This window comes from Pteropus medius, unplaced genomic scaffold (genome assembly GCF_902729225.1).
Source record: "Pteropus medius unplaced genomic scaffold, Ma_sr-lr_union100, whole genome shotgun sequence".
In the NCBI taxonomy this organism is placed as follows: Eukaryota; Metazoa; Chordata; class Mammalia; order Chiroptera; family Pteropodidae; genus Pteropus; species Pteropus medius.
In genome coordinates this window covers 18,758,686-18,783,954 of record NW_024349796.1, presented here as the reverse complement: position 1 = coordinate 18,783,954, position 25,269 = coordinate 18,758,686, and the positions used below count along the sequence as shown (strand labels likewise).

General features: G+C 48.1%; 2 protein-coding genes and 1 pseudogene across 6 annotated transcripts; 2 read left to right on the top strand and 1 right to left on the bottom strand.

Annotated features, from left to right (window-relative positions):
* Positions 1 to 1,000: 1,000 nt before the first annotated feature.
* Positions 1,001 to 18,291, bottom strand: TMEM183A (transmembrane protein 183A). Of its 5 annotated transcripts, XM_039883618.1 has the most exons (10): positions 18,053 to 18,291; positions 16,548 to 17,035; positions 13,153 to 13,574; positions 12,946 to 13,035; positions 11,995 to 12,162; positions 8,157 to 8,316; positions 7,108 to 7,288; positions 4,720 to 4,800; positions 3,009 to 3,164; positions 1,001 to 1,685 (listed from the first exon to the last, which is right to left on the bottom strand). In XM_039883618.1, the coding sequence occupies exons 3-10, from the start codon at positions 13,259 to 13,261 to the stop codon at positions 1,500 to 1,502; spliced, it is 1,131 nt and encodes a 376-aa protein (XP_039739552.1). In that variant the 5' UTR covers positions 13,262 to 13,574; positions 16,548 to 17,035; positions 18,053 to 18,291; the 3' UTR covers positions 1,001 to 1,499. The 5 variants fall into 5 exon arrangements, with proteins under 5 accessions (XP_039739552.1, XP_039739553.1, XP_039739554.1 ...); XM_039883619.1 differs by lacking the exon at positions 16,548 to 17,035; XM_039883620.1 differs by lacking the exons at positions 16,548 to 17,035; positions 18,053 to 18,291 and having other exon boundaries at positions 8,157 to 8,313; positions 13,153 to 15,214.
* A 456-nt stretch (positions 18,292 to 18,747) lies between these two features.
* On the top strand, positions 18,748 to 23,938 carry CYB5R1 (cytochrome b5 reductase 1). Its single transcript, XM_039883623.1, has 9 exons — positions 18,748 to 18,897; positions 19,133 to 19,282; positions 19,403 to 19,475; positions 19,967 to 20,073; positions 20,317 to 20,446; positions 21,098 to 21,181; positions 22,210 to 22,295; positions 22,727 to 22,826; positions 23,144 to 23,938. The coding sequence occupies exons 1-9, from the start codon at positions 18,883 to 18,885 to the stop codon at positions 23,314 to 23,316; spliced, it is 918 nt and encodes a 305-aa protein (XP_039739557.1). The 5' UTR covers positions 18,748 to 18,882; the 3' UTR covers positions 23,317 to 23,938.
* Positions 21,747 to 21,865, top strand: LOC120619378 (uncharacterized; annotated as a pseudogene).
* Positions 23,939 to 25,269: the final 1,331 nt, after the last annotated feature.

The window sequence follows — 25,269 nt, the reverse complement described above, 5'->3', positions numbered from 1 at the left end:
CCTTAAACAGCAGGGCAGGGAGGGTGCTGGGGAGGAAACAACACATCCACTTAGCAGTATGGTCACGACTGCCCCACAGGACTTTCCCATTTAAAGATTATCATCATCTTAACGCCCGCCTCACGGCAATACCCAGCTAAGATCCAGTGCACTGGCTAATCTGGGGTGAGGGTGGGAGGGGGAGAAAGCAGCAAGCTTATCTTGGGAGCAAAATCAAAGCAACGCGCCCGTGCCGCTGCTCTTCTCAGAGTTTGCCGGCTACAGCAAGTCCTCTGACCGACAGGCCGGCCGCGTTGCTGCAGGGACGACACGCATGACGATGGGCCACACGAAGTCACAATGTGCTCAGAGCTCAAGACGCTATTTTCGACACGGGATGCATTTTTTTAATGACCTTCAGTATAATAAATATCTAACAATTTAATGAAAATACCACTATCTTTCCTGCAGTAACTTTCTTGGTTTCTCTTCCATTTTACTTAGAAACACATATTTAAGACTCTTTCATCAACTGTATATACCTTTTAGGCTGGTTACGGATTAGGTATACCAAAATCAAATATTTACTCACCTTTACTTTTCATCTACATGCACTCTGCCACTATCTACCTACCATTAAAAAAGAGAGAGAGAGAGAGAGAGAGAGAGAGAGAGAGAGAAGGGAAGGAGAGAGAGACTGATCCTTCTAACTGTGGTATAGAAAAAAAGATCTGGGTAGGAATCCTGGCTCTGCCATTTACTGGCTGTTACGGCCTTGGATAAGTCACCAATTCCGTTTCCTCAACCACAGAATGGGAACAGTGTCACCTACCTTGCAGGGCTGTGAAAATTAGAGATATTATGTAAAGTTCCCAGTGCAGTACCAAGGACACAAAGTCATTATTGTCACTACTCTCAGCCTCATGCAAAAAAATATCTAAAATCCAAAGTTGGCAAATGAACATTTATGCGATAAATATCCAAAAATTACTTTTAAAGAAAGATACACAAGGCAATCTTATAAGATTCTGAAAACCCTGTCACCTGCTTTATTTCTGGAGAAGGGTAAAGGGAGAAAATATTCACATGAATTGGACGGGCAGCTGAACTGGAAGCAACAGCAGCAACAATTCTAGGCCTCTCAGGTTCCTCTTATCATAAGGGAATGCTGCAACTTCCTTGTCTGGAGATTGAAGAGTTTAATTTTCCCTAAAGCAAGATCATCCATTTTCACTAGGATAAAACAATAAAGAACAAACTCAATAGCACCAAATGAGGTTTAACACAGAAAACAGGGCCAGGTTTCTCCTTTCAAATAAAACTTTTACATTAAAATATGTTCAGAAATCATAGTTGTTTTTCCTCTTGATTCAACCCTTCTTCCCCTCACAGGAGCCCCAGGAACCAAAGAGCACGTGCATCGCTAACCAGATACACAATCCAGCTGCCCCTTCCACACTGGACTGGTTACCAGTGGGCTGGCCTAGCTCAGGCCCGCCCTCAGGGACAGGAAGCAGTGACTATGCTCTCAGGGAGAACGGGTACTGAGGGTGCCACCAGTCGAAGAGCCGAACGCTGTGTGCCGGGTCCAAGATGACCTGCACGCCCTGCTCGCTGCGCAGCTTCCGACCACCGCGGACAGGAGAATCTTGGAACACCAGCCTCACTCGATGATGCCGCATGTCCGTGCTCACATTGATAGTGAACTGGGAGGGAGAAGCAAATTCGGCACCCGAAATAAATAACCTTGTTATCATACGAGTCACTGTGAAATGAGACAGTCTAGACGATATTTACACTGGCCAGGCCGTAAGATAATCTTAAGTTATAATACCAATGCCTTTGCAAAGATACAAACAATTAAGGGTGATTTTATAAGTTCTTCTTAGCTTCGACTATGTAAACTATACTAAAGAACACCTCTCAAGTGGATGGCAAATTTAGGGGTACATGCGCAATGACTACCACCAAGGCCAATTTTTAAAAACCAGGTTAGAGCTATAAGGGACGACTTGAAAGGATTTTGAGAAGACATTGCTGAGCAAGTAAAATAGGATGCATAAAACATATACCTGATCCCTTTTTTATGTTTGGTAAAATACACCAGAAAATCTCTAAATATGTTTACGTATATGTAAATCTGCAAAGGACTGTATGAGTTTGACGTACATGGAGTACGAGGAATATACAACTGGGTCACTGGGTCACCGACGTGGCTTAACCTACAGGGAGGTGAGAGGCCCCTACGATAAAAGGACTGTGCATGACATCACCTCAGAAACATGTTACTTAAGAGACTGAGTGCACACATGTACATGCTAATGGGCACATTAAAGAACAGTCCCCAAACGGTTCATGACAGTCTTAGGTTACTGGAAGACTAAGTCACCTTTTCTCAATGTATTTATGCATTAGTTAAATTCTTTATATGAAATACGTATTATCTACCTTACCATTAAAAAAAGAATAAGCTGTGTTCGATGTGGAGGGGGAACCCCATGTATCTCTGAACGTAAACCCAAAAGACAAAGAAGATAAATTACATGAACTCTCCAGTTGTCAACATAGTTAAAAATTTTAAAAACCTGAAAAATATGCTAGAGGCGTAGTTGCTGTTTCTTAGCTAGGCCTTGAAGGGTCAAAGCATCCCCCTGGGACAGAGCTGGTCGCTTTACATTTTAATACTGCATTTATGACACCACATGCCTGCCTCAAGGTACCCACGCACAGTGCTCACGTGCAGTATCCTCATTATCCCTGTGGAACAATGTTCCTCAGACGTTAACGATCACTACACAGGAGAAGCAAACACGTTCGCTTGGCCACAGAGAAGCAAGCAGGCAAAATGCTGTCAGACATAAATAACTCCTCCCCAAATCTCTCTGCTCCTAACGTGCCAGTCTGCTTTCAGACTCTTTTTATCCTTTGTCAAAAACAACTTCTTCAGTAGTTAAACTTATAGATTTCTTTCAAACCCCAGGTACAGTTAGTCTGTGAAAGAGCTGAAATGCCATCTCGTCTCCACTTACCAGAGTGAATATCATTCCCATGACGATGGGAATAAAGATGAAATTGAGGGTGGTGACCTGCAGAAGGCAGCAGTCCTGGTCTGGGTTGGTGTGAACATCTTCATACTGAATAGGAGGCTGCAACCCCGCTCCGCACTTGCTCTTTAATCTAGGGGACTGAGGAGAACTGAGAATTAACCTAATGGCTCAGAGGAAACCTTTATGGCTCTAGGATTCCACTAATGAAAGTCCTATGGCTCAACGAACGCTGAGACCCGCTTTTCTGTTCTCTCTTCTTTCATTACGTCCATATTGGTTTCTATAGAGATCAAGGAAAATCGGGCCTTTGAAAGGAGGGGCGACCCCTGTGGATGAGCATGGTGGCCGTGGTGTGATGCTTCAGTTACGGCATCTCCTGCCATCTGGCAAGAACTGGAGACTCAGAGCTCTATCAGAGGCTCCGGTGTTTGAGAGACTATAAATATCTTGTGATCTGTCAAACTCCAAAGAACATCTGCTGCACAAGAGAGATGGAAGCAGAAGTGGCCATCTAATGCCAGGCACCATAAAACAAGGGTCACGAGTCTCAGAACTAGAGGAAATCGTACGCGCTCCCCTGCAGGAGGAGTTCTGGTCTCAGGGTATACACCAGACCGCACCGCAGCCCCTCCCAGAGAGGCCCTATGGTGTACTCCCTACCAATATCTAATGGCTACCAGAGATCGTGTACGTCTTGTTAAAAACAATGATCAAAGCCAAAATTCTTCTCTGGAACCACGTTTTCCAAAAATCAATGAAAAATATGATTTACTTTCATTACAAACTTATCTGTAGCTCACCTGCCATCAGGTGAGGGATGACTAATTGTACTTGTAATGCGTCTCAGCACTGAGATGGTAAGTAGGGGGAGAGACGTTAGAAAGGAGGCCGGTGAGGACAGGCAGCGATGCGAAACAGACGCACGCTGCAGTCTGGACCTCAGGCAGTTTCAGCAGAAAGCAGAGACAGCGGGGCAGTGTCTGCTCTTCCTGTCTAGGGCCTTTGGGCAGTCCCTCTCCTCACGACTTCTCTAGATCGCCTGACATAAAACCAGCTTAATTAGTGTCGCTTACAAATACATTTGCTTTGAATGACAAAAAACAAACTTAGGCAAATAACCTCAGTACATTGATATAACAAGTTTTCTCCTTTTCCTCACTTTTTAAAAGTCTTCAAACATAAAGAAAAGTTAACAGTGCAATAAAGTCCTGTGTACATCCTAGCACTGGATATTCTGCCATGTTTGCTTTCTCTCCCCACTCATTTTATGTGCACTTATAAAAATCACGTGCACTTTGGGGGTGGGAAGTGCAAAACCATTTGAAAGTGACATTGACACTCTACCTTTATTCAGCATGAAAAAACACACTTACATATAACCACGATATCATCATCACACCCAAGAAAATTAACAATAACTTCATAGCATGTATTAGCCATAGCGTATTCAAACTTAATTGTCCCCCAAAATATCTCGTATACCTCTTTGTTCCCTGATCTGGGATCTACTCAAGGTTCTCTCTGCATTAAGCTACTATATCTTTGTGTATCTTTGATACAGAATAGTTCCCTCTTCGTTTCCTTTTCAAGGCAAAATTACAAGTTTTGATTTGAGTAAGGCAATTGTATGCCGAGTAAAACTTATCAGAACAAAATATTACATGGAAAACAAAAAGGAGATGCAACCACATACCTGCTTTTTGAACTTGAAGTTGAATTCCCACATTGGTTCCTGTCTGTTCCCAACAATTTTTCTGCACCAGAAAAGTAAGCACTGTAAGAAAATAAAAACAAAATAAACCAAAAATAAACAAATAAAAGACAGAAAAGAAAATAATCAAAATAAGGTAACAAAAAATAATCAGCAAAAACCTTTCTGTTTGATAGCTCTAAAGCCAGCCACAGTCCCAGAGCTGGGATTTTACTTTGGCACAGATAGAGACCCCCTCCAATTTGACACTGGTGCAACATGGAAAAGAGACAATCGCAGGGCTATTCAGGAAGGGAAGAGGGACCGATGTCAGTCAACCTCAGAGGCTGCTGAGGTCAACCCCTGTTGTTCTCATCTTTAAAGAGAGAAACGCGGTCTCTAGAGACTGGGGCAGTCTCTGAATCGCAGGCCACTCCTCTGTATCGAAACATTAAGGGCGGCCAGTAGCCACCAGGCAAGAGGATAACCACGGCAGGCAGAGAGGGCCGGCCCTGTAACAGGGGCAGCCGCCCGGGACCTGCTGAGAACAAACAGCCAGTGTGGAAACGACAGAGCCGAGGTGAATTCCATCTAGAGTGAGCCCCTCAGTGAAAGTCAGGCTACAGCTAAGGTTAAGCACAAGAAGTTAAGTACCTCCCAGGGGATAAGGGGTGGGTCGTCCGCCGTGCCAGCTGTCCTGCCCTTCAGACATGCCCTGCACGTCCTGATGTTCCATCAAAAATAATGGGCTTGGCTTTAAGGGGCAAACACTTCTGCTGCCATCACAACGGCTCCAGTGTCCCACACAAGCTATGCTACTGAAAAGAGAGAGAGGGAGAATCATATACGAAAAGCTGGAGTCCAGGAACATGGGACAACTTCCTTTAGGCATGCTGGCAACTCCCTGAATGCCAGGCGGTTGTGGTTATACAAGTGGCAAGGCCATGCGTGGGCCACTTGCCACCGCATGAGGTCCCACACCCTCTTCAGGAGATCTCGCAGCAGCCAGGTGGCCTGGGCTTATCGTCTGGATGAACACATCGGTCATCATTCCACATTGGCTTCTGGCGCCCACTTTTGAAACTTAATTGCAGTGGTAAGAGCGTGAAGACTGGCACTCAGAGCTGAGGCAGCAGCACTTGCATTGTGCACTGGAGCCGCTAGGATGTGTCAAGCATGAGTTTGCCCGATGCCGCTCTGCTTCCAGCAACTGATTCGCACCTGGCCGGTTAGCTCTGGGATGACCCCCGCCTCATCACAGTCTGCTACTACAAATGTTTCCGAGGAAGGGCAACTGTAAATGTGACGTCATGTGCTGTCCGCTCGCACTACAAGCAGGAACAGCTGCTGGGTGAAATTCTACTCCTGCCCTGTATCCATCAGCCAGCGTGACACAAACTTGAGCTCAGCCAATGGCCCTGACCGCCTCGGTCTGCAACCCTGGGAGGAACCTTAAAAAATAATCTTGAAATGAACAGTACCCTTTAACCAATGTGTGTCAGGTAACATTACCACACGAGCCAGACTTGGGGAGAATCCTTATAACGTCCGAAGCACAGAAACGAAATACAAAGGAATAGGAAGTGCTACAGAACCCCAGATTATGTGCAGGTACAGAGTAATAAAAATTACCCACGAACTCAAAAGCTATAAAATTTAGACAGTGATATTCGTTCGAAAGGAAAGGGGGGACGATACATCGACTTGCCCAAATAACTGCATCTGCCATACTCGTCTAGCTGGACAAAGGCGCATTCACTAGGTATTTCATCAGGGAGGAGAAAAGGAAGAGAATGGACCAAAGGCTGACAGACCTGCTTACAAATCAGAATGCTACCAACCTAAATGTGACATCTGAGTACAAACTACTGAGAAATCCCAAGGCACAAAAAGAGGTACAAAAACCAGTAAGGGAGCAACGTCCACATGAGAGCCTTTGAAGGAGGTCAACAGGAAAGGGGAATCCCAGGGGTCAAGGTCACGTCACAAAGAGAAAATCAGTAAGCTGTTCGTGTTATACTTTCGTATCGTGACTTCAAGCACCTCTTCAGATTTACGGTTTACACCTACCATGTGAGCTGTGCTCTTCCTAACCAAAACCATCAGGACCGTCCAAAGTGGTCCAACGTACAATGCACGAAAGTAAATTAAAGAAAATAAGGAACGTGCTAAAAGCACAAAAAGCTTTAAAGTAAAGACAACGTGAGCCAGGCCCACACAGCAGGAACATCTTGGAGAAGTAAAACCCCTGAGCCCTGGAAATTTGCATTAGTCCCCTAGCAGCTTGCCACCTAGAGACCTAGACCTCCCTCCCCATCAAGGAAGCTGGGATAAGCCAAGATAATAGGCCCGCTGCACAAGAGCCCATCAGTTAAACCAACTCTCACTTACTTTGGAATTCTTTAATGTGCTGGGTGTGCTTTCTGGAATGGCTGGGTTTTTGGAGATTCGAGCAGTAAATGGCTCATACATATGGTACAGAGATCGGATCACACATGCCCGGAGACAGCGCAGCTTCTCCATGGATTCTGGGCGCAGGCGCACGGGCAGAGAGGCATCCAGCGTGTAGTGCCTGAAACAAGACACGTTACTCCTACCAACGTGTGGCTTGTCCTCCTGCTCTAGGTCAGTCTCCTAGGACTCCTGGTCTCTGTATGACTGAACTGCACGTAGCTTGTCCCCAGTGCTCGCACATGGTCCCTTCACTTCTCAGCTAGTTGTACTTCTTTGCCACACACAACCCAGTTCACACACATCTTATAACCCAGCACTACTACACCCATTTCAACATTTCTAATCCTCAATATTTCACCCTAAAAAAGGGCAGGTCTCTACCTTGATATGACATACTTCAGACCCTCAGAAAGAACCTGTACCGGAGAAGAGCCACCAGTCCTCCTGTCACATGCTTCAGCTCCCTGCTACCTCAACATCCCTTCCTATCGCATCCTTACGGTCTATACTTCTTCACCCAAGATCGAGAGCCAGCCCTCTCGCTAACCATACTGTTTGTTCACTCTCTCCTCAGCAGTAACCCTGCATGTAGGGCAGCATAAGTACCAAAACTACATGATACTTTAAGATGACTAGCAAATCTAAGAAATGAATCTAGTCGAAAAGACAAGTAGGCACCTGCAGCTTTTGAAAATTCTAGCTAAGATAACCCCTGAAGAAAGTCCAAAACAGTTTTTTCTGAAACCTGAAGACTCTTTGCTGCAAGTGGACACAGGATCAGGGGTGGAGTCAAACACAGGGAAGACGATTACCTGGATGAATTAATAACATCAATTTTAAATCAGAGAGGGCCTCGAGGAGTCCAAAGCCAGGCTCACACCCAGGCACAGAGTAGAAATTGGAAAGTCACCATTGCCAGGTCCTCCCCCAATAAACCACATGAAATCAGCAACGCAGACAACAGAGTTAGCAAACTGTGGTCGCACCTTCGGTACAACCTGGTCCAAAAGGCAGCAGTGCAAGTGACAGTCCAGGCATTCTTACAAATCAGGGAAAAATTCACAATGTCTTCAGGACGGATATAGGAGGCCAGCAAGAGCCAAATGTCCATGGGGTACTCTTCTCCTCCAGCCCCGTCCAGGTCTTCTGAAACAGAAAAAAAGAGCTATCACCTTCAATCGTCCATTATACATGGACCTAAAGATCATCAATCATTTCAATTCTCCCAGGGCTTACACAGTTAAGGTTTTAAAACAGGTCCAAGGAAGCATCTCAAACACATCATTTCCTGCTTACTCCAGCTGCCGGAAACTTTTGCTTCCTATTGCCCAAGTGAACAGGTCTGCTCTTGAGGATTTTATCTAACAACTATTTATATGCTACTTTGAGTACCTTGCATACGTTAAATCATTCGATTCTAATGATTCTTCAACAGACATGAGGAAAATTTGACGGTGCCATCTTCCTATCAAGAAAACAGAACCTTGCCTCCTAGTCAAAGTAAATGGAACCCAAGTTTTCTGGCCCCTGATTCCAGCTTTGCACCATAAACTCTGCCCCTGATTTTCCTCACAGCTGCACCCATCAAACCTTTTCTTCGGTTCAGTCACTGCAAAAAAAAAAAAAAAATCTTAAGATGGTATGAGGAAACATCAAAGCGCAAACTAAAAAGAACACCAGGTGAGTTACAGCGTGATTTTCATTACTCAGTAACTGCCTGCAGACACGTTTCTTTTCTTCTGGTTTCTCCCTGTTCCATCGTCAGTTTGAACTGTGATCCTGGCCATAGGCTCAGTGTTCAGATACTGTGACAATGCACCCCGCCTCCTCCTCCTCCTCCTCCAGATCTCATCAGTGTTAGTTCTCCTGACTCTGGGGTTCATTACACATCTCAGTTTCAGGTAAAAACTCACACTCCATAGAGACCCTGCGTCTGGGCTAATCCTAGTGCTAATGTTTAACTCAGACTCAGTCATAGAACTATCCAAAATCCAGCTTTCTCCTTTTTCTTTCCTGGCCCAAAGCCCCTGCCTCTGCCTGTCCAGCTAACTGCTTCCTGCAGTTCTAGGGCTCGACCAGGCTCCTGCGTCAGCTGCTTCGTAACACCAGCTGGCGCCTCGAAGACGACATCCTTTTTTTGGGTCCCTCCCCTTTCTAGTTAGTTATCTCCAGTGACCAGTTAAGGCTCGAGCTACCATGTCTGGGCCCCACCTTCTCCCACATTAAATCTCTCTCTGAAGGAGAAGGCAAATGACTTTCCTCCACTATCAGAATTTCCTCCACGGAGACCAGTCAGAACTTTGGCGAAGCAGAGAGACACGAAAAGTTTTGTCTTTGGGACAAAATTCACTAATTACTGAAGAGCTGTTTCTTATATATAATCATTAAGAAATTTAAAAATGTAGAAAATGGAATCAGTAAAGAAGAGCATCATGGAAATAAGCCATGAAAGACAAAGAATTGTGATAGGCACAGGTTAAGAGGAAAGTATTCCAAGCCACATAAACAGCTGACATGAAGCCCAGATACTTAGAAAAACAAAACATATGAAACAGCAATAAAGAGACAAGTCTAACAAGACTTTGTTATTATGAAATTACTATCAACTATTTAAAATGTGAAAAATGGGTTTTTTTTTAGAGTATCTTTTGGGGATAACTACAAAAATATTTACAGAAATAACAGGCTATCTGGAACTGTTTCAAAATAATCCTCTGTGTGTGTGTGTCTGTGTGTGTCTGTGTGTGTGTATCTGTGTTTGTGTGTAATGTGTCTGTGTGTATTAGTGTGTGTCTGTGTGTGTGTGTGTGTCACGTGTGTGTGTGTGTGTGTGTGTGTGTCTGTGTGTAGTGTTTTAGGATGGGGGTCGGGGGAGGTGAAACAAAAATGGCCATGAGCTGGTAACTTTTAAAGCTGAGTAAGAGCCACACGAGATTCATTATATTATTCTCTATTCTTTTATATATGTTTCATTAGAAAGAAGTTAAAAGAAAGAAGGAAAAAGAAAAACCAGTCTGACTAGAATGAAGGAACCTAAAAGATAAATTACACTGAGGAGTCTGTAAGCTACAAATCACATATAAGTTACTGGTGTCCTAAGGACATAAAGAATTCTTACAACTCAGTAATAAAGAAATAAACAACCCAATTTAAAAAGTGGGCAAAAGACTTGAATAGACATTTCTCAAAAGAAAACATAAAAATGGCCAATAAACACATGAAAAGGTGCTCAACATCATTAGCTGTCAAAGACATGCAAATCAAAACCAGGATGCTATTATTTAAAAAGTCAGACAGTAACAAGTGTTGGTAAGAATGTGGAGAAACTGGAACTCTGCTACATTGCTGGTGGGAATATAAATGGAAACTTCAGAAAACAGTTTGGCAATTCTTCTAAAAGTTAAACACAGAATTACCATGTAATCGAGCAATTTCACTCCTACCCAAAAGAAATAAAAATATATGTCCACACAGAAATTGTCCATGTGTTCACAGCAACATTATTTAGTTATAATAGCCAAATAAAAAGCAACAATAAGGAATGAAATACTGACACGTGCTATATATGGATGAATCTTAAAAACGCTGTAAAAGTGACATAAGGTAGACGCAAAAAGATCTTTTATATTACATAATTCCACGTATATAAAATGTCCAAAATAGGCAAATCTATAGAGACAGAAGTAGACCAGTGGTTGCTAGGAATGAGGAATGATGCTGATAAGGTTGGGAAGATAGAAATGCTCTAAACGTAGATCTCACTGACGGCTGCACAACTGTGAACATACTTGAAGCCATTGACTTGTACGCTTTAAAGGAGTGTTTTATCCCAATCGAGATGTTTTAAAAATCTGTAAGCCGTTCTGTGGAATGTGTCCAAAGGAAAAAAAAAAAGACCAAGATAAATCTCTAATAGAATGGTGATGATGAGTAGAGATTTCAAGAGAGAAATTAAGAATGAAAAAGTGTGAGGAATGTCAATATTAATTTCAGGTTCTGGAAGAGAGCAGTATCACTGACAAGAATTGATATAAGTGCAAAGCAATATCGGTTCATTAATTTATTGATTATTTCAGCATATTTAACACATACAGGTATCTATTATCTGATTCTCAAGTAGAATCTGAGACACATATTTATTCATTAGCTTCCCCCTAACTCTAGCTGGTCATCAGAACCACTTTAGCTTTAAGAACAGCTATTCTGGGCTCTATCCCAAGAGAGTCTGATTCATTAAACCTAGAGCAAACCACTGAACGACGGTTTGGCACATTGTATACTGTTAGTTTATTTTCTTTTTATCATTTGTGTAAATTTTATTGCCATTAAGATATAAATGTCACATACTTTTCTATTTCCCACAGTACCTATTAGACATAAAGTAAACATTAATCATTTCAAGACACTTAAAAGCGCATAATATCTAGCCTCAGCTGAAAGGTAACTAGTTATCCACAATCCATATATGTGGGAAAACATTTTTTGTCACATCTCTGCTTCCTTATACCTACTGAAATCCAGAAATACAAAGGCTTTTTGTTTTCCTGTTGCCACATGGGTTTGACCCAAAGATGACATGTTCTCAGTGAATGGCCACCACAATCGAGATCACAGCTCCAGGAAGCTCCTGACTTGTAGCAAGACCCTTTCCACTCCACTTAGACAAAATGGAAAGCCCGGTATAGTAAACCACGTCCCCCTGCTAAGGTCCAAACTGTGGTTCCCCCCAGCTATCGATCACCTCTGGTGCTACTGAGAAAGCGCCGGCTTCGAGTCATCGTCACGGACAAGACTATTAATCCAAAGAAAGCACAAGCCCTGTACCTCTGTGCCTCTTGCTTTTTTTTTTTCTGGAGATGGCTCTCTCACGGATGCTCTCCTCCTGGGCATCCATCTCATCACTGCTGTCGATGATGTCACAGGGCTCGCCAGCCCCAGAAAGAGCTTCCACCGCAGGAACCTGAGAGGCTTCCAAGCCACAGAGAGATTTTACTAGAAGAAAATGAAGGGAGAGTGAGAAGGCAGAGCCAGCCCCACCCAGACATACAAATGGATTAGGCAGGGTATCAGCATCCACGAAGAAAAAAAAAAAAAAAACAGAAAAAAGAGCAAAGGCAGTGTTGAGAGTCTGCTGGAAAAAAGCTAAGGATCTAAAAAGCAAGAAAACTGAGCATTTAAAATACAAAAAGTTGAAAAGCAATGGGCCAAGTAACTCCAAAGAAACTTGACTCCTGAAGAAAACGGGAGTGCATCGTTCTTCCACTACGAACCCCGCAGGATAAAAAGGTAATTGCTTTTTTCATTTACACAAATTCTGAGGACCGACGTTTGGCAGGAATTGGGCCCATTTTACCGAGTTCCTGGGTTGGAGACCGTAGGTGTCATAAAAACCCAAGTCTCAGGGAGGACAGGGATACGTAAGTAAAAAGCTTGAAAGCAAGAGAAGCAAAGGAGAAGGAAAGCACTCCAAGGCGATGATTACACAAAAAAGCAAACTGCAGCGTAAGTGGAGAGTCTATGCGAACTACGGAAAGAGGGCTAGAAGCCAGGAAGAAAGTGGTGGGCAGCCCAGGAGAGCGGGCGAAGGCAGGAGGACGACGTTTCTGCCCCGGGCGCCCCCCTGCCCTCCCCGGAATCCGTGTGCGCAGCCACCGAGGGGTCACACGCGTCTACGGAGGAGGCCGCGGGAAAAGCGCCGAGGCCGGACCCCGGGCAAGCAAACCACCCAGCTCCGTCCTCACGGCCAGAGTCGGAGGGGACCCGTCGGAAGCCTACCTTCCTGCTGAACGGCATTGGCGACGGCTTTCTTGACCCGCCCAGACCTCACGACGGCCGGATCCGAGTTGGCATAATCCGCCACGGTCACTGAAACAAGCAGCAACCCTCAAAGGAGGCGGCCTCCTGTCCACGGCCCCCTCCCGCCGCGTCCAGCCCCCTCCCGGCCGCCAGCCCAGCCTTTCGGCACCCGGGCCCCGCGCCCACCTCGACCGGAGCAGGCGTCGTGGGCCCGGAACTTGAGTCTCTTCCCTCGCTTGGGCATGGCGGCCGTGTCAGGGCGAGGCCGGCCTAGCGGGCCGGGCCCCCGGGCCATGTCTCGGGCGTCAGAGCCGGCTCCGGCAGCCGCGGGACTGCTCCGCCCGGCCCCGCAGCCATCCCGCACCGCAGGCCGCGGCTCTCGCGAGGACTCAGGCAGGGCTCCGCGTCGCGTCGCCCGTGACGTCACTGCCGGGAACCAATCACCGCCTGGCCCAGGGGATGCGCAGTCCCCGGCGCCCGCGCGCCCGCTCGCGTCCGGTTGCGCCCCGGCGGCTGCCGCTTCGTGTCAGGGGGTTGGTGCTTCAGGTCCGGAGGCCCCACAGACCGAGCGCCTGCTAGTCCAACGTGGGTCTCTTGTCTTCAGATTTCTTATTCAAAAGGTATAAAACTGAATTCTCAAAATGAGGGGAGGTCTTAAAATCTTTTCGATCTACTACCATCTTTCAAACAAAAAGCACTAGAAAGATTGATGAGGGAAGAATATTGTCTTTCCTTTGTATTGAGACAGGAAAGTCACTTAATGAAGATCACAGAACTGTGAAGGACCCGAGTGGTATCACCAGTACGAATAAGGTATCTGCTGTCCCGAGTTATGTACTTTGTCCCTCTAACTCTTGCAGCTTTCAGACCGTCTTGAGAAGCACAGTATTTAGGAACCAGGTATCCAACCAGCGGGATCCACCTTAGGATGCCTCCCTAAGGTGTTTAGGACACTCCCTTTTAAAATCTAATTACCTAGTAAGCAGACTTTCCTTAGGAGTAAACCACGGGCCTTAAACTAACATTGCAAAACAGACTGTTACCAGAGGTCATGCTGATAGGCTTGAATCAATTAAAAATTATAATCGAAACTGAATATAATTGACAATACTGAACTATTCTAAAAGTCATAACAAAACAAGGTTCTCACAGACTGTTAAAATTGTTTCAAATAATTTTTCCACGTATACATAATTCATGTTGTAGTTCAGTTCAAAATGCAGCCAGTAAGTGCTGAGCCTTCTCATTTCAGTTATCAATAAAAAATTCATAAGGCCCAATGCTTGTACCTTTCTGCTCTGGTGGCACCCTGTTGAAAGCACTCAGGCATCAGGACTGGAGGAAGCCAAAGGTGCAAGACAGATCTCATTAATATACCATCACCATCACAAAGGTTAAAACTGAAAATGTCCTCTCATTTTCAACAGTATAACTACTATTTTAATATACTGGATTGAAGGAAATGATAATTCCATAATTATTTGTTTCATGTTTCAAAATTTCAAGAATAGGATCTTAAGCGAGGCCCCTCAGACTCTTAAAGTCCTTTGGCCAATTTAGTGGAACAATTCACCCATAGATCTTTTATCCCGCCTTTTATTAAAAAGCAACGATTTTTAATTAATGGCACTTTAGCTTCCAGACCCAAAGATACAGGTTCTTTCTAGAGAGAAAAATTGTAAAAGTTACTAAAAGAGCTTTTATATTTAAATGCAAGTGGCATCTAGTTCTTAACCTAGCTATTAGGAAGAGGGTGGAAAGACAATGTTCTAAAAGCTTTGTCCTCAACAAAGAGGCACATTTAAGGACAACACATAAGTGCACATAGCATTAGGATGCTATCTTTCTAGATTACATCCATCGTACTTTTATGATACTATATTATATCGGCCTTTATTTTGTGCTTATAGTAAATGACAGGGGTAGTGTTTCTTTTTTAAGGTCTTTTGTCAAAACTTCAGGGTGGCAAAAATATGTTTGCCAGAAGTCTTTTAAATTGAAATAGCCTGTGAAATCCGAACGCCTAGGAACCATTGCTTTGGAGGCATTGGAAAGTATTCCTTCTGATTTGAAAAAATATATATAATAGTAGGATTTCCTATAGTGTAGTGTAACAAAATAATATAGAAAAGTTTTTTTAAAAAGTATGGATTCTGCAGCCAGACTTACCTGCGTTCGAAAAGTCTCTGCCATTTATTATGTACTTAACTTTGGAAAACTTAATCTCCTTGGACCTCAGTTTCCTTGTCTATGAATTACAGATAGTAATAACTCATTTCCGAGTTATTGAAATAATTCATTAATTCATGAAAAGTACCTAAAAACACATAGTAATCACTCAATAAATGTCAGCTATTTTGTGGTGGTGACAGTTAAAATTGTGATGGTGGTGGTTGTTACTTAAACTGCACAGGCCTAAGACTTCTTGCAGGCACTCCACACACAGCAAGAGAGCCCACAGTCCCGACTCCAGGGCCCACAGCCCTTTGGAAAGCCAAGGCAGGGCCAGCGGTTAACTGAGCTCTGAGACTCGGGCCCCTGATGACTAGATCCTGGGGCTTGCCCGGCCTGTCTTCATCAGGGGACGTGCCCTCAGCTATCTGCAGAGGAGCTAGCTGAAGCTCAGGCTGATGCTTATCCTGTCCCTGGCCAGAGGGGAGGAGGAGGGTATTGCAGCGGCTGGGCAGGGGCCAACCATCTCTGAAAGCGAGGCCTATCTGGGGACCTTCAGGGACAAGCAGAAACATGCCTTTACCCCGACACGCCACCTCCGAGTCCCTTTCTGGAGCCCCTGCCCAGGCAAAGAGTGAGTTCGTGGGAGGGGTGTTCGGACTGGGAGGTCAGACGAGGTATTCCCACCAGAAAATGAAGGGGGTAGGGAGGGAGCATGGGCCGGCATCTCGTGACAAAAGCAGGGTGCTCGGTGGGAGGGCTGTGCTGTGGAACTTGGTGCAGTTCACGCTCCTGGGTGCAGGTCCTTCCCACCTGCTGCCCCCTGAATGACTAACAAGACGAGAGGTCCACGGAGGCCCGTTAAGGAGCCATCCCATCGTGAAGATCATTCATGGCAGGCCCGCAGAGAGGGGAGGAAGGACAGGAGGGGACCCGGAGGAGGCCGAGCGCAGAAGGACAAGGACTTGCTGGGCACTGGACTGCCGGAGCCCTTGGGCAGACTCGAACCCAGCCCCAGCTGACCCATGGCAGCAGAGATAACTCTGGTCAAAGCCAGGTTAATTTGCCACGCCAGCAACTTCCCCGCCAGAGAGAGCCTCATCCTTCATAAAGACCCCAACAGCCTTTCACAGGACAGATGGAGTAAGCCACTCCATAGCCCCTGACTAGAGTAACCTCTTACCCAGAACATACTCTCCAAGAGAAAGGAAATGTGAATTTGTCACGGGCACTGGCATAGTGGCAGGGCAGAGAGGAGAGGCTCTCCACATGTAAAGCAGACTGTCCCAGGCAAGCAGAGGTGTATGCGCTTCCTAATTCTGATTTTGGTAGGCTAAGACAGATGACAGTCTGGTGAAGGGAAGACACAAGACAATCCTTTTGGCTTCTGAAGGCCAGAAAGTTCTTACCTACACCCAAAAGTAACATCCTGAAGTCCTTCCGTGAAGGCGTTATTGCCCTATCTGGAGTGGCAACAGTCTTGACAGTAGGAGGAATGGACTTGATCATGAAGGAGGAATGGACTTTGGCTCAAGTCCATGTATCTATCTTAGTCAGTTCGGGTTGCTATAATAATTCCACAAACTGGAAGCTTATCAACGACTTTATTTCTCACTGTTCTGACGGCTAGGAAGTCTAAAACCAAGGTGTTGGCAGAATCAGTGTGTGGTAAGGCCCACTTCCTGGTTCATAGAGGGCTAGGGTTTTTTGTTTTGTTTTGTTTGCTGTGTCCTCACCTGGCAGAACTCGGTGAGGGAGCTCTCACTTCATTAATAAGGCACAAATCCCACTCATGAGGGCTTCTGCCCTCAAGGCCTAATCATTTCCCTAAAGCTACAGTGCCATATCCAGCAAGTGGTAAATCCTGCCATGTCCAGCGCGGCTCTGGAGAATGTACCTGAGTGGGAACGGTGGGAGATGAAGAAAAGAAAGAAGACAGAAAGCTGGGATCAGGAGGTCACTGTCCACTGAAGGGCGAGTAATGGCAGTTTTATCTTTGCAAGCTGCTTTTATACAAGAGCATACAGTTGCTGGCTAGGATCAGATCATCCTCTGCACAATCACCCAACCCGCATCTGCTACCATTCCTTCTCGCCACTATGTACTGCGTACTCCCTGCCTCCGGGCAACACCGCATTGTTCCCCCGATCAGTTTGTGCTTCCCCATTCTTAGGAGGGAGGCCAGGCAACCCTTGGTTGACCTCACAGGTTGCAAGGACTTGTCGGCTTACAGCCCGCTCTCCACATTACACCTCCGAACACCATCACTTCGAGGGTTAGGATTTAACATACGAATCTGTGAGGACACATGCAGACCACAGAATGACCCAAACCTCCAGTGTGCCAAGGCTGCGACCTCGCTGGAGCAGTTTGCTTAGCCATGCTCATTTGCTCATGTATCGTCTATGGATGCTTATACGAAGCAAGGGCCAAGGCAGTATATCTTATTTCCCAGTCTAAAATGTTTGTTGTCTGGTCAACCCCCAATGTGAAGAAATAACTCTCATCACGGCTGGTGGTAATGCAAACAGACACGATCGCTTTGGAAAACTGGCAGTGCCTACCAGAGTCCAATACCTGTAAGTATTCTGCTGGAGCAGTTCCATTCCTGGGTATATACACAACAGAAATACAAACACGTGTGCACCAAGACATGTTTACTAGTGTATAGGGGAGCATTATTTGTAATAGCCACAAAGTAGAAACAATGCAAATGGAGATCGTTAGCAGATTGGGTAAATATATTTGGTCTAGTCATACAACGGAACTGTAATCAGTGATGAAAATAAACTATTGCTATCACGACAGCATGGAAGAATCTCACAAACGGAACGCAAAAGAAAGCAATAAAAAAAATACGTGCTGTATGACCCCATTTATATAAATTCCTGAAAGAAGTATGGGTTGTGGTTACCTCTGAGACATGGTGAATGGGAGTGCTTATAGAGGCTTCTGTTCGTGGCTAAGCCGGTCCAAGTGCAGAGACAGGCTGGAGAGACAAGGCCGCAGCTGCGCTTCGATAAATTTCCAGACTCCTGGCCCGCGGTCTGCCTGCACCACGAGGGAAGGAGCCTGGTGCCGGGATCTGGTGATCAGACCCTCACCCTCAGGGTCAATATGCTGTCCACGGCCACTTCCGCCCCCCGCTAGCCTTTTCCGGCCCCCTGGGTCTTAAAAGTACCCGCCTTTTCCGGGCCCGCCACTCCGTCCTCTTTGGTCGCCTGTCAGGCCCGGCCTTTCTTCCCCGCCCCTTCCAATCCCCTGTTTTCGTCAGGCCCGCCATTCCAGACCCACCCCTTCCGGTCCGCCCCATTAGGCCCCGCCCGACTGGTCCCTGGCCTTCCGATCGCCGAAATTTCCGCGTCCGCCCTTTCCGGGTCGCACTTGTCAGGTCCCACCCCTTCCTGGACCGCCGCTCCGACCCCGGCTCCTACCAGGCCCTGCCCCTTCCTGCACCTCAGCACTGGCCCGGCCCCGTCCTTTCCACCTCCTTGCCTCTTTCGACCCGCCCCTTCCGGCCCGCAGTTATCGGGTCCCACCCTTTCCTGACCCGGCCCTTCCGGCCCCTAGCTCTTTCTTGGCCCCGCCCCTCGCAAGCCCGCCCCCAGCCAGGCCCCGCCCGATCGGGGCAGGCCCCGCCCCCAGCCAGGCCCCACCTCTGCCCGCCCGGTGGCGCACTGTGGCAGCGTTCCGCTTGCGCGGCCTTGGAGGGCGCGGCGGCGGCGGCAGACGCGGTGCTCGGTCATGGGGTTCCAGCCGGTGAGACCCTCGCTTCGTGCCCTGTACCCAGGGACTCCATTCCATCTGGTTCTGGTCACTCCGCTCCAGAGATGCCAGTGTCCGGTGACCCTGTCCAGAGGAACCCCCGGCCTGGGCCTGGCCGGGTGTTGGAGCTTGGGGTCGCCACCCTCCGGGCGGCTGGACGTGCAGGACGGTCACCTTTATCAGGGGGCCTTCCTCCGCGGGGCGGTCACGCTGCCTTCTCTCCCCACAGAGCCCAGGCCTCCTGGCCTCCCTGGGGGTGGGGCTGCTGACTCTGCTCGGCCTGGCTCTGGGCTCCTACTTGGTTCGGAGGTCCCGCCGGCCGCGGGTCACTCTTCTGGACCCCAATGAGAAGTACCTGCTGCGACTGCTGGACAAGACGGTGAGTTGCGGAGGAAGAGGGGGTAGAGGCGGGGCCAGAGTTTTCCTCCCGGTGTGAAGTGCGCAGCAGCCACCGTGGTTGGGATGTCCTGGTGAAGCACTTGTGTCATCCGTCCTCCAGACTCTGAGCCACAACACCACGAGGTTCCGCTTTGCCCTGCCCACCCCCCACCACGTTCTGGGGCTGCCTGTGGGTAAGAAGAGTGTGGCGTGGGCTCCTTTCCCTGGTACCCTAAGGGGGTGAGTCTCCTTCTGGAGTCTCTGGAAGGGCGCTGCTTTAATCTGTTTCCTCCACATCCCATTCCCCTTCCCTACCTGGCTTGATCCTCCAAGCTGTGAGGTGCCACTGGACCCTCTGTGACACTGAGCAGCCCTCCCTCCTGCCTGCGGGGTTTGCTCATATCTACCCCTGAACGAACACTAGTTTTTTACCCATTGCCCAGCTCCTAACTCAACTGCTGCTAACGTACTGGCAGGAACTGATGAGAGCTTTGCCAGTGGGGGCTTATGAGGGAGCCAACTGGGGGCTCAAAGGTGAATTGTCCCTGCCTGGTAGAGCTCACTGGGACTGCAGTGGGAAGCAAGATGCCTCTGTTCTCTCCACCCTCCAAGAGTTTTTTGAAAGGTAACAGGAATGCGGCACGGCAACAAGCAGCCCTTACGTAGTTCTCTACATGGCCCCCAGGGAGACACGTCTATCTCTCTGCCCGAATCGATGGCAGCCTGGTCATCAGGCCATACACTCCCGTCACCAGTGATGAGGACCAAGGCTACGTGGATCTTGTCGTCAAGGTAAGGGGGTAGGAAGGGTTCCCGGAACTCCTTACCCTACTCTTTCTGGGGTTTGCAGAAACTTCCAGGGTTCCTTTGAGAGCAGGAGACCCATGTCCTTTGTGGGTTTGAAGAAAGTCAAGTCCGTGGGCTGGAGAAAGATGGCACGTGCGGGCCCCTGCCCCAGTGCAGGAAGGCTCAGCCAGTGGGGGCTCAGAAATCAGTGACATTCCAAATAAAGTGCTTTCCATTCTGTCCTGTCAGGTGTATCTGAAGGGCGTGCACCCCAAATTTCCTGAGGGAGGGAAGATGTCTCAGTACCTGAACAGCCTGAAGATTGGGGATGTGGTGGAGTTTCGAGGCCCGAACGGGTTGCTCACTTACCTCGGGAAAGGTGACAGCCTCTGTGCTCCCTGAGCCTGTCTCCCACACCCCCAGGCCATGGTCCACGGGGCACGGGGGCTGCGAGCGCACCTGTGTGAGGGCCAAAGCTGCCCTTCTGCACATGTAGCTCTGATTTCATGGGAGGGCGAGTTTCTCGGCCCATTGATCACCCATCCACTTGACTCACCAGCCATGACAGCTGCAGAGGTTAGTAAAGCCGCCCCAGTTTCTCCCCCTGCCTCAGATTCGCCTCTCAGGCTCAGCTGTTTGGAGAGCTAGAGGTGGCTTTCCTCCCTTCCCATGGGAACAGCTGGGTGCATTAGCGTCTTGAGCTGCTCTGTGCCGCTTGAGAAAGTTGATGCACACCTGGCCCCATGCCAGTCACCCTTACCAGGGAGTGAGCCTATGCAGGAGGCAGCTGATGACTCACCATGTAGCCCTAAACTGACTGGTCCTTAATAATAGGGGACATGTAGTCCTGTCCCCATTGTCCCTCAAGTGTATTATTAGGACTGCTCAACTGAAACCTCCACCCATGCCCCTGGGTCAGATTTCATCACAGCTGCTAAACTGGCGCGGGGCAGCTTCTCAGTTCTGCGTCCGTCCTCGGCTTTCTCTCACTGACTTCTTTCTCTTGCCCTCTCTTCGCTTCACTTCTCAGGGATTTTTAGCATTCAGCCCGACAAAAAGTCTCCAGCGGAGCCCCGTGTGGCCAAGAGCCTAGGGATGATTGCCGGTGGGACAGGTGCGTGTCGCTGGAGCCACCCTCCCGCCATTGCCGATGTTGCCATGAAAACTCGCAAGTGATCCTCGGAAGGTTTGGCAGTCATCGTCAGCAATGCCTGGGTCTCCCCAATACCTGAGAAGCAAACTCGTAAACAGAAACAAAAAAAAAACTTTAATTGACACAAAGAGAAATGAATTGTGTGGGTTCTCCCAAGACCTCACGTTAAATGGATCTAGTAACTTTTAGGTGAGAATAGAAAAGCAGCTAGAAGTAGGATCATCAAGAGGAAAGGGAATTAGCACCGGACATTTCTGTATCTTAGACGCTTTTCTCCTCGCTTTAGTATATACTTGTAAAGCGGGTACCAGTCTTCCCCTTTACCAGATGAGAAAATGTGGGTTCGGACAGGGGAAGGTGCTTCCCACAGAGTTCAGTGGTAACGGGTTGATACCCAGCTCTGCCCAGTCCCAAAGCAGTTGCACTTGCCCTGCAAGTCCAGCACTCCTGACATTGAATCAGCAGGTACTTGTAGCACCTGTGACTCGAGTCCTAGCCAACAAGGGACTTTGAGAAGAGGAGTTTTGTCTATGGCCATAGTACTCTGAACAAGCCCGATCCCGTCTGATCGCGGAAGCTAAGCAGGGTCGGGCATGGTTAGTACTTGGATGGGAGACTGCCTGGGAAGGCCAGGTGCAGTAGGCGTAAAAAATAAAAAAAGGACTGTAAGCTGACAAGGTCCTTACAATCTGTGAGGTCAACCAGCAGTTGCCTCACCTTAAGAAAAAAAAAGGGAGAAGAGGAGTCTTACTTAGAAGGATTTCAGCAATGTGAACTCAGGCGAACACTGAGCAAAACTACCCAACAGGTGTGAATTTCCGTGAGTTCAGGATAAAGGACACATCTACCCAAGCATAGGTGCTGGAGGCTACACGGGAAGGGACCCTAAAGGGAAACAGTGCGGTACTGAACGAGTGGATTCGGATGAAAGGGTTGGTCAGCTAGGGAGCTGGGGCGGGCGGATGTGGCTACCACACCTCTTTGTGCAGGAATCACCCCGATGCTTCAGCTGCTCCGGGCCATCCTGAAAGACCCTGAAGACCGAACTCAGTGCTGTTTGCTTTTCGCCAACCAGGTTGGTTTGCTTTTTGCATCGCTGGGACATCAAAGTTGAGTGAGCTGGGTTTGGAGCTGCGGTACCAATGGGCAAAAATGGCCTGGTGCCTCTTCTTGCTGCTGCCCGAGGTCCTCCTGCAAAGTAGAGGACCCTCCAGTAAGGAGGACAGAGCATGGAGCCCCATTCCTTCTCTGGCCCCGAGGAAAGAAGAAAAAACACTTAAGGAACTTCACCCCAACCATGAAAACTCTCTGCTTGGGTTTCCTTTGTTTGGTTTGCCATCTGTGCTTCTTCATACTGTGTGACTAAAGGCCCTCCTCACGCCCTGTAAGTCCTGCTTGTTCCCGAGAACTTCAGCATTCTCTTTCTGATTGGAAAGTTGCCACAATAGAGAACGCCCGTGGGCCTGGGGAGGTTCCCAAGGACCTTGCTTCCCCTTTCCGTTTCAGACTGAAAAGGACATCATCTTGCGTGAGGACCTGGAGGAGCTGCAGGCCCAACACCCCGGTCGCTTCAAGCTCTGGTTCACTCTGGATCACCCTCCAGAAGGTACCCTCTCCGTATTGGGTAACCAAAAATCAGGGCCTCGCGCCTGTGCCATTCTGGTTTCAGTGGAGCCAACCACACTCCCAAGTCTGAGTGCAGGGGCGCGGTGGTCCCCGGGCCCTCTCCCTCCGGTTCCTGTTTACCGGGGGGGCGGCAGGAGTGGCCGTGCTGCTGAGGCAGGCCGAGGGTGGCCACACGGCTGCTGCTACAGCCTCATGCCTCCTCGAGAGCCTTGCTCGGCCCTCCCCACCTCACGGCTCGGCACCCCCTTGCCTGCAGGCATCCGGGGTGTCAGCTCTCTCCTCTCCTCGGTATTTCAGGTTGGGCCTACAGCAAGGGCTTTGTGACTGCCGACATGATCCGGGAGCACCTGCCCGCCCCAGCAGATGACGTGCTGCTGCTGCTCTGCGGGCCTCCCCCCATGGTGCAGCTGGCTTGCCACCCCAACTTGGATAGGTTGGGCTACTCACAAAAGATGCGATTCACGTACTGAGTGTCTCGTAGCTTCCCTGGTCTGTTCCGGCCACTGTCCCCAATCAGCACTCACACTCTGTGAGCCCTAGATTTCCTTCCTGACACGGTCAGCTTGTTTTCTTTCTCCGGAGCTGAAACGGGACGGTACGTGCTGGAATAGCAATCTTGTAGCCCTGGACGAGGGCCAGGGCTGAGCCGTTCCTGGAAGGCCCCAAATCTCCCTGTGATAAAAGATTCGTGTTAGACTGTGGGTCAGAAAGAAGCATTACATTTGTTCCAGGACTGGCTAGTTCCTTGATAGCGTCACACTGTTCTTTGTGTCTGTGATGAGAAGAACAGTCAGTGTAATGGGTTTTATTTAACCTCCGGTGCTTAAACTCATAGCAGATTCTGTGTGTGAGTGCCAGATGAGGAGACTTTTAGAGTTAGTCTTGCAGAGATTGCAGGAAAGGAGGAAACGGTTTCTTCAGACCTGCAGACCTCAGAGAAAGGAATCTGAAATACAAGTTTGTGTGTCTGTCTCTCTCCACCCCTCCCCAGGCTGGAGGGGAGTGGCTATCCACAGTCTAAGACTGCTGCTTGTGGCAGGAACTTCTGGCTGTGCGAATAAAGGGGGCCGAGGCCCCAGTGTTATCCTTAAAGGGTTGTCGTGTCTGGGGTCCTTGTTTCTAAGGCTTTTCATGCTGAGAATCTTGGGAGGAATGGTTTCCTAGCACAGAACAACTTCTAGGTCTTCCAGAGAACCTTTTGAGAGTTGTACCATGTGACGAAATATGATCATCTTCGCAGCTGTCTCAGTGGAACGAGAAGCTCAGCTTCTCCCTGGAGTCTTTTAAGGTAGGGGAGAGAATACACATGACAGGGAGAGCTTTTTGAGCCCAGATCCCCCTCACAGTGGTCTTTTGGTTTGGCCACTCTTTTCCTTATTTCTTCTCTTGGCCTTTGCTTCACCACCACATGTATCCTTAAGGGCACTTAGCAAACAAATCGGAGTATTGTCTTCCTGTTTGGAAGAGAAGCCTTTAAAAAGTAACCTGACGTCACCAGCCCCAGACAGACTTGCTGGTACCTGGACAGAGCTGGCCGCCCCCAGGCCTGTCCATCCCGTCTGCCCTTCTCTGCTGCAGCAGCATGACTCGGCCCACTCCCTTCTCCCAGGGCTGGGCCAGGGCAGCTTCTTCCGATCTGCTTTGCTGGTTCCATTGTGACAGAACCGCGCATCTGGCTGCATCTGGCTCAGGAGGAATGTCAGCATTGTTTTTCTGCATGGGCTACGTATTGTTCTCCCCTGGGCAGAGTCATCAGTAAATTCTGTTCTTGCACTTCCATCCAACACCTCTTGATCGGTCAGTACGTGTTTGCCTCCAGCTGTGTATACAGTGAGAGACAGTTGACTCTCTCACCTCCAGAAAGGGAAATCTAGCTTAGGGTGGTTGGGTTCAGATAGTGAAGCAACCCAGCACAGAGAATGTCCCACCTGCTCACCAGGTGGGACATTCTGCCTTGTTTTGCACTGGTTTCTGCCTCATCCACTCAACATACAGACATTTAAGGACCTGCCACGTGCCAAGACTGTGCTCAGCCCTGAGGATATGAATGTGACCAAGAGTAGTCTTAGACCCTGCCAAAGAACTCGTCTGGAGTAAGATAGACAAGTGATAGTTACAACACAGTGTGATTGGTACCATAGTAGAGACACAAGGTGTGGGTTGCAGAGACTCAGAGGAAGAGGAAGAAAAGAATTCACGTTGCCAAGTTAACAGCCATCGGCTAGGCACTGCTAAATGCCGTCATGTAATGTAATCCTAATGATAATCCTGTGAGTCTTAGATTAAGGATTTGGCAAAGGTCATACAGCTGTTCCCTCTGAAGAAAATTAAACTCAGTCATGTGGACTATGAGTGTTTCTGAGGGTTTTGTACAGCGAGCAACACATAATAGCTAATGTTTATGAAGCATTTGCCTGGCATCG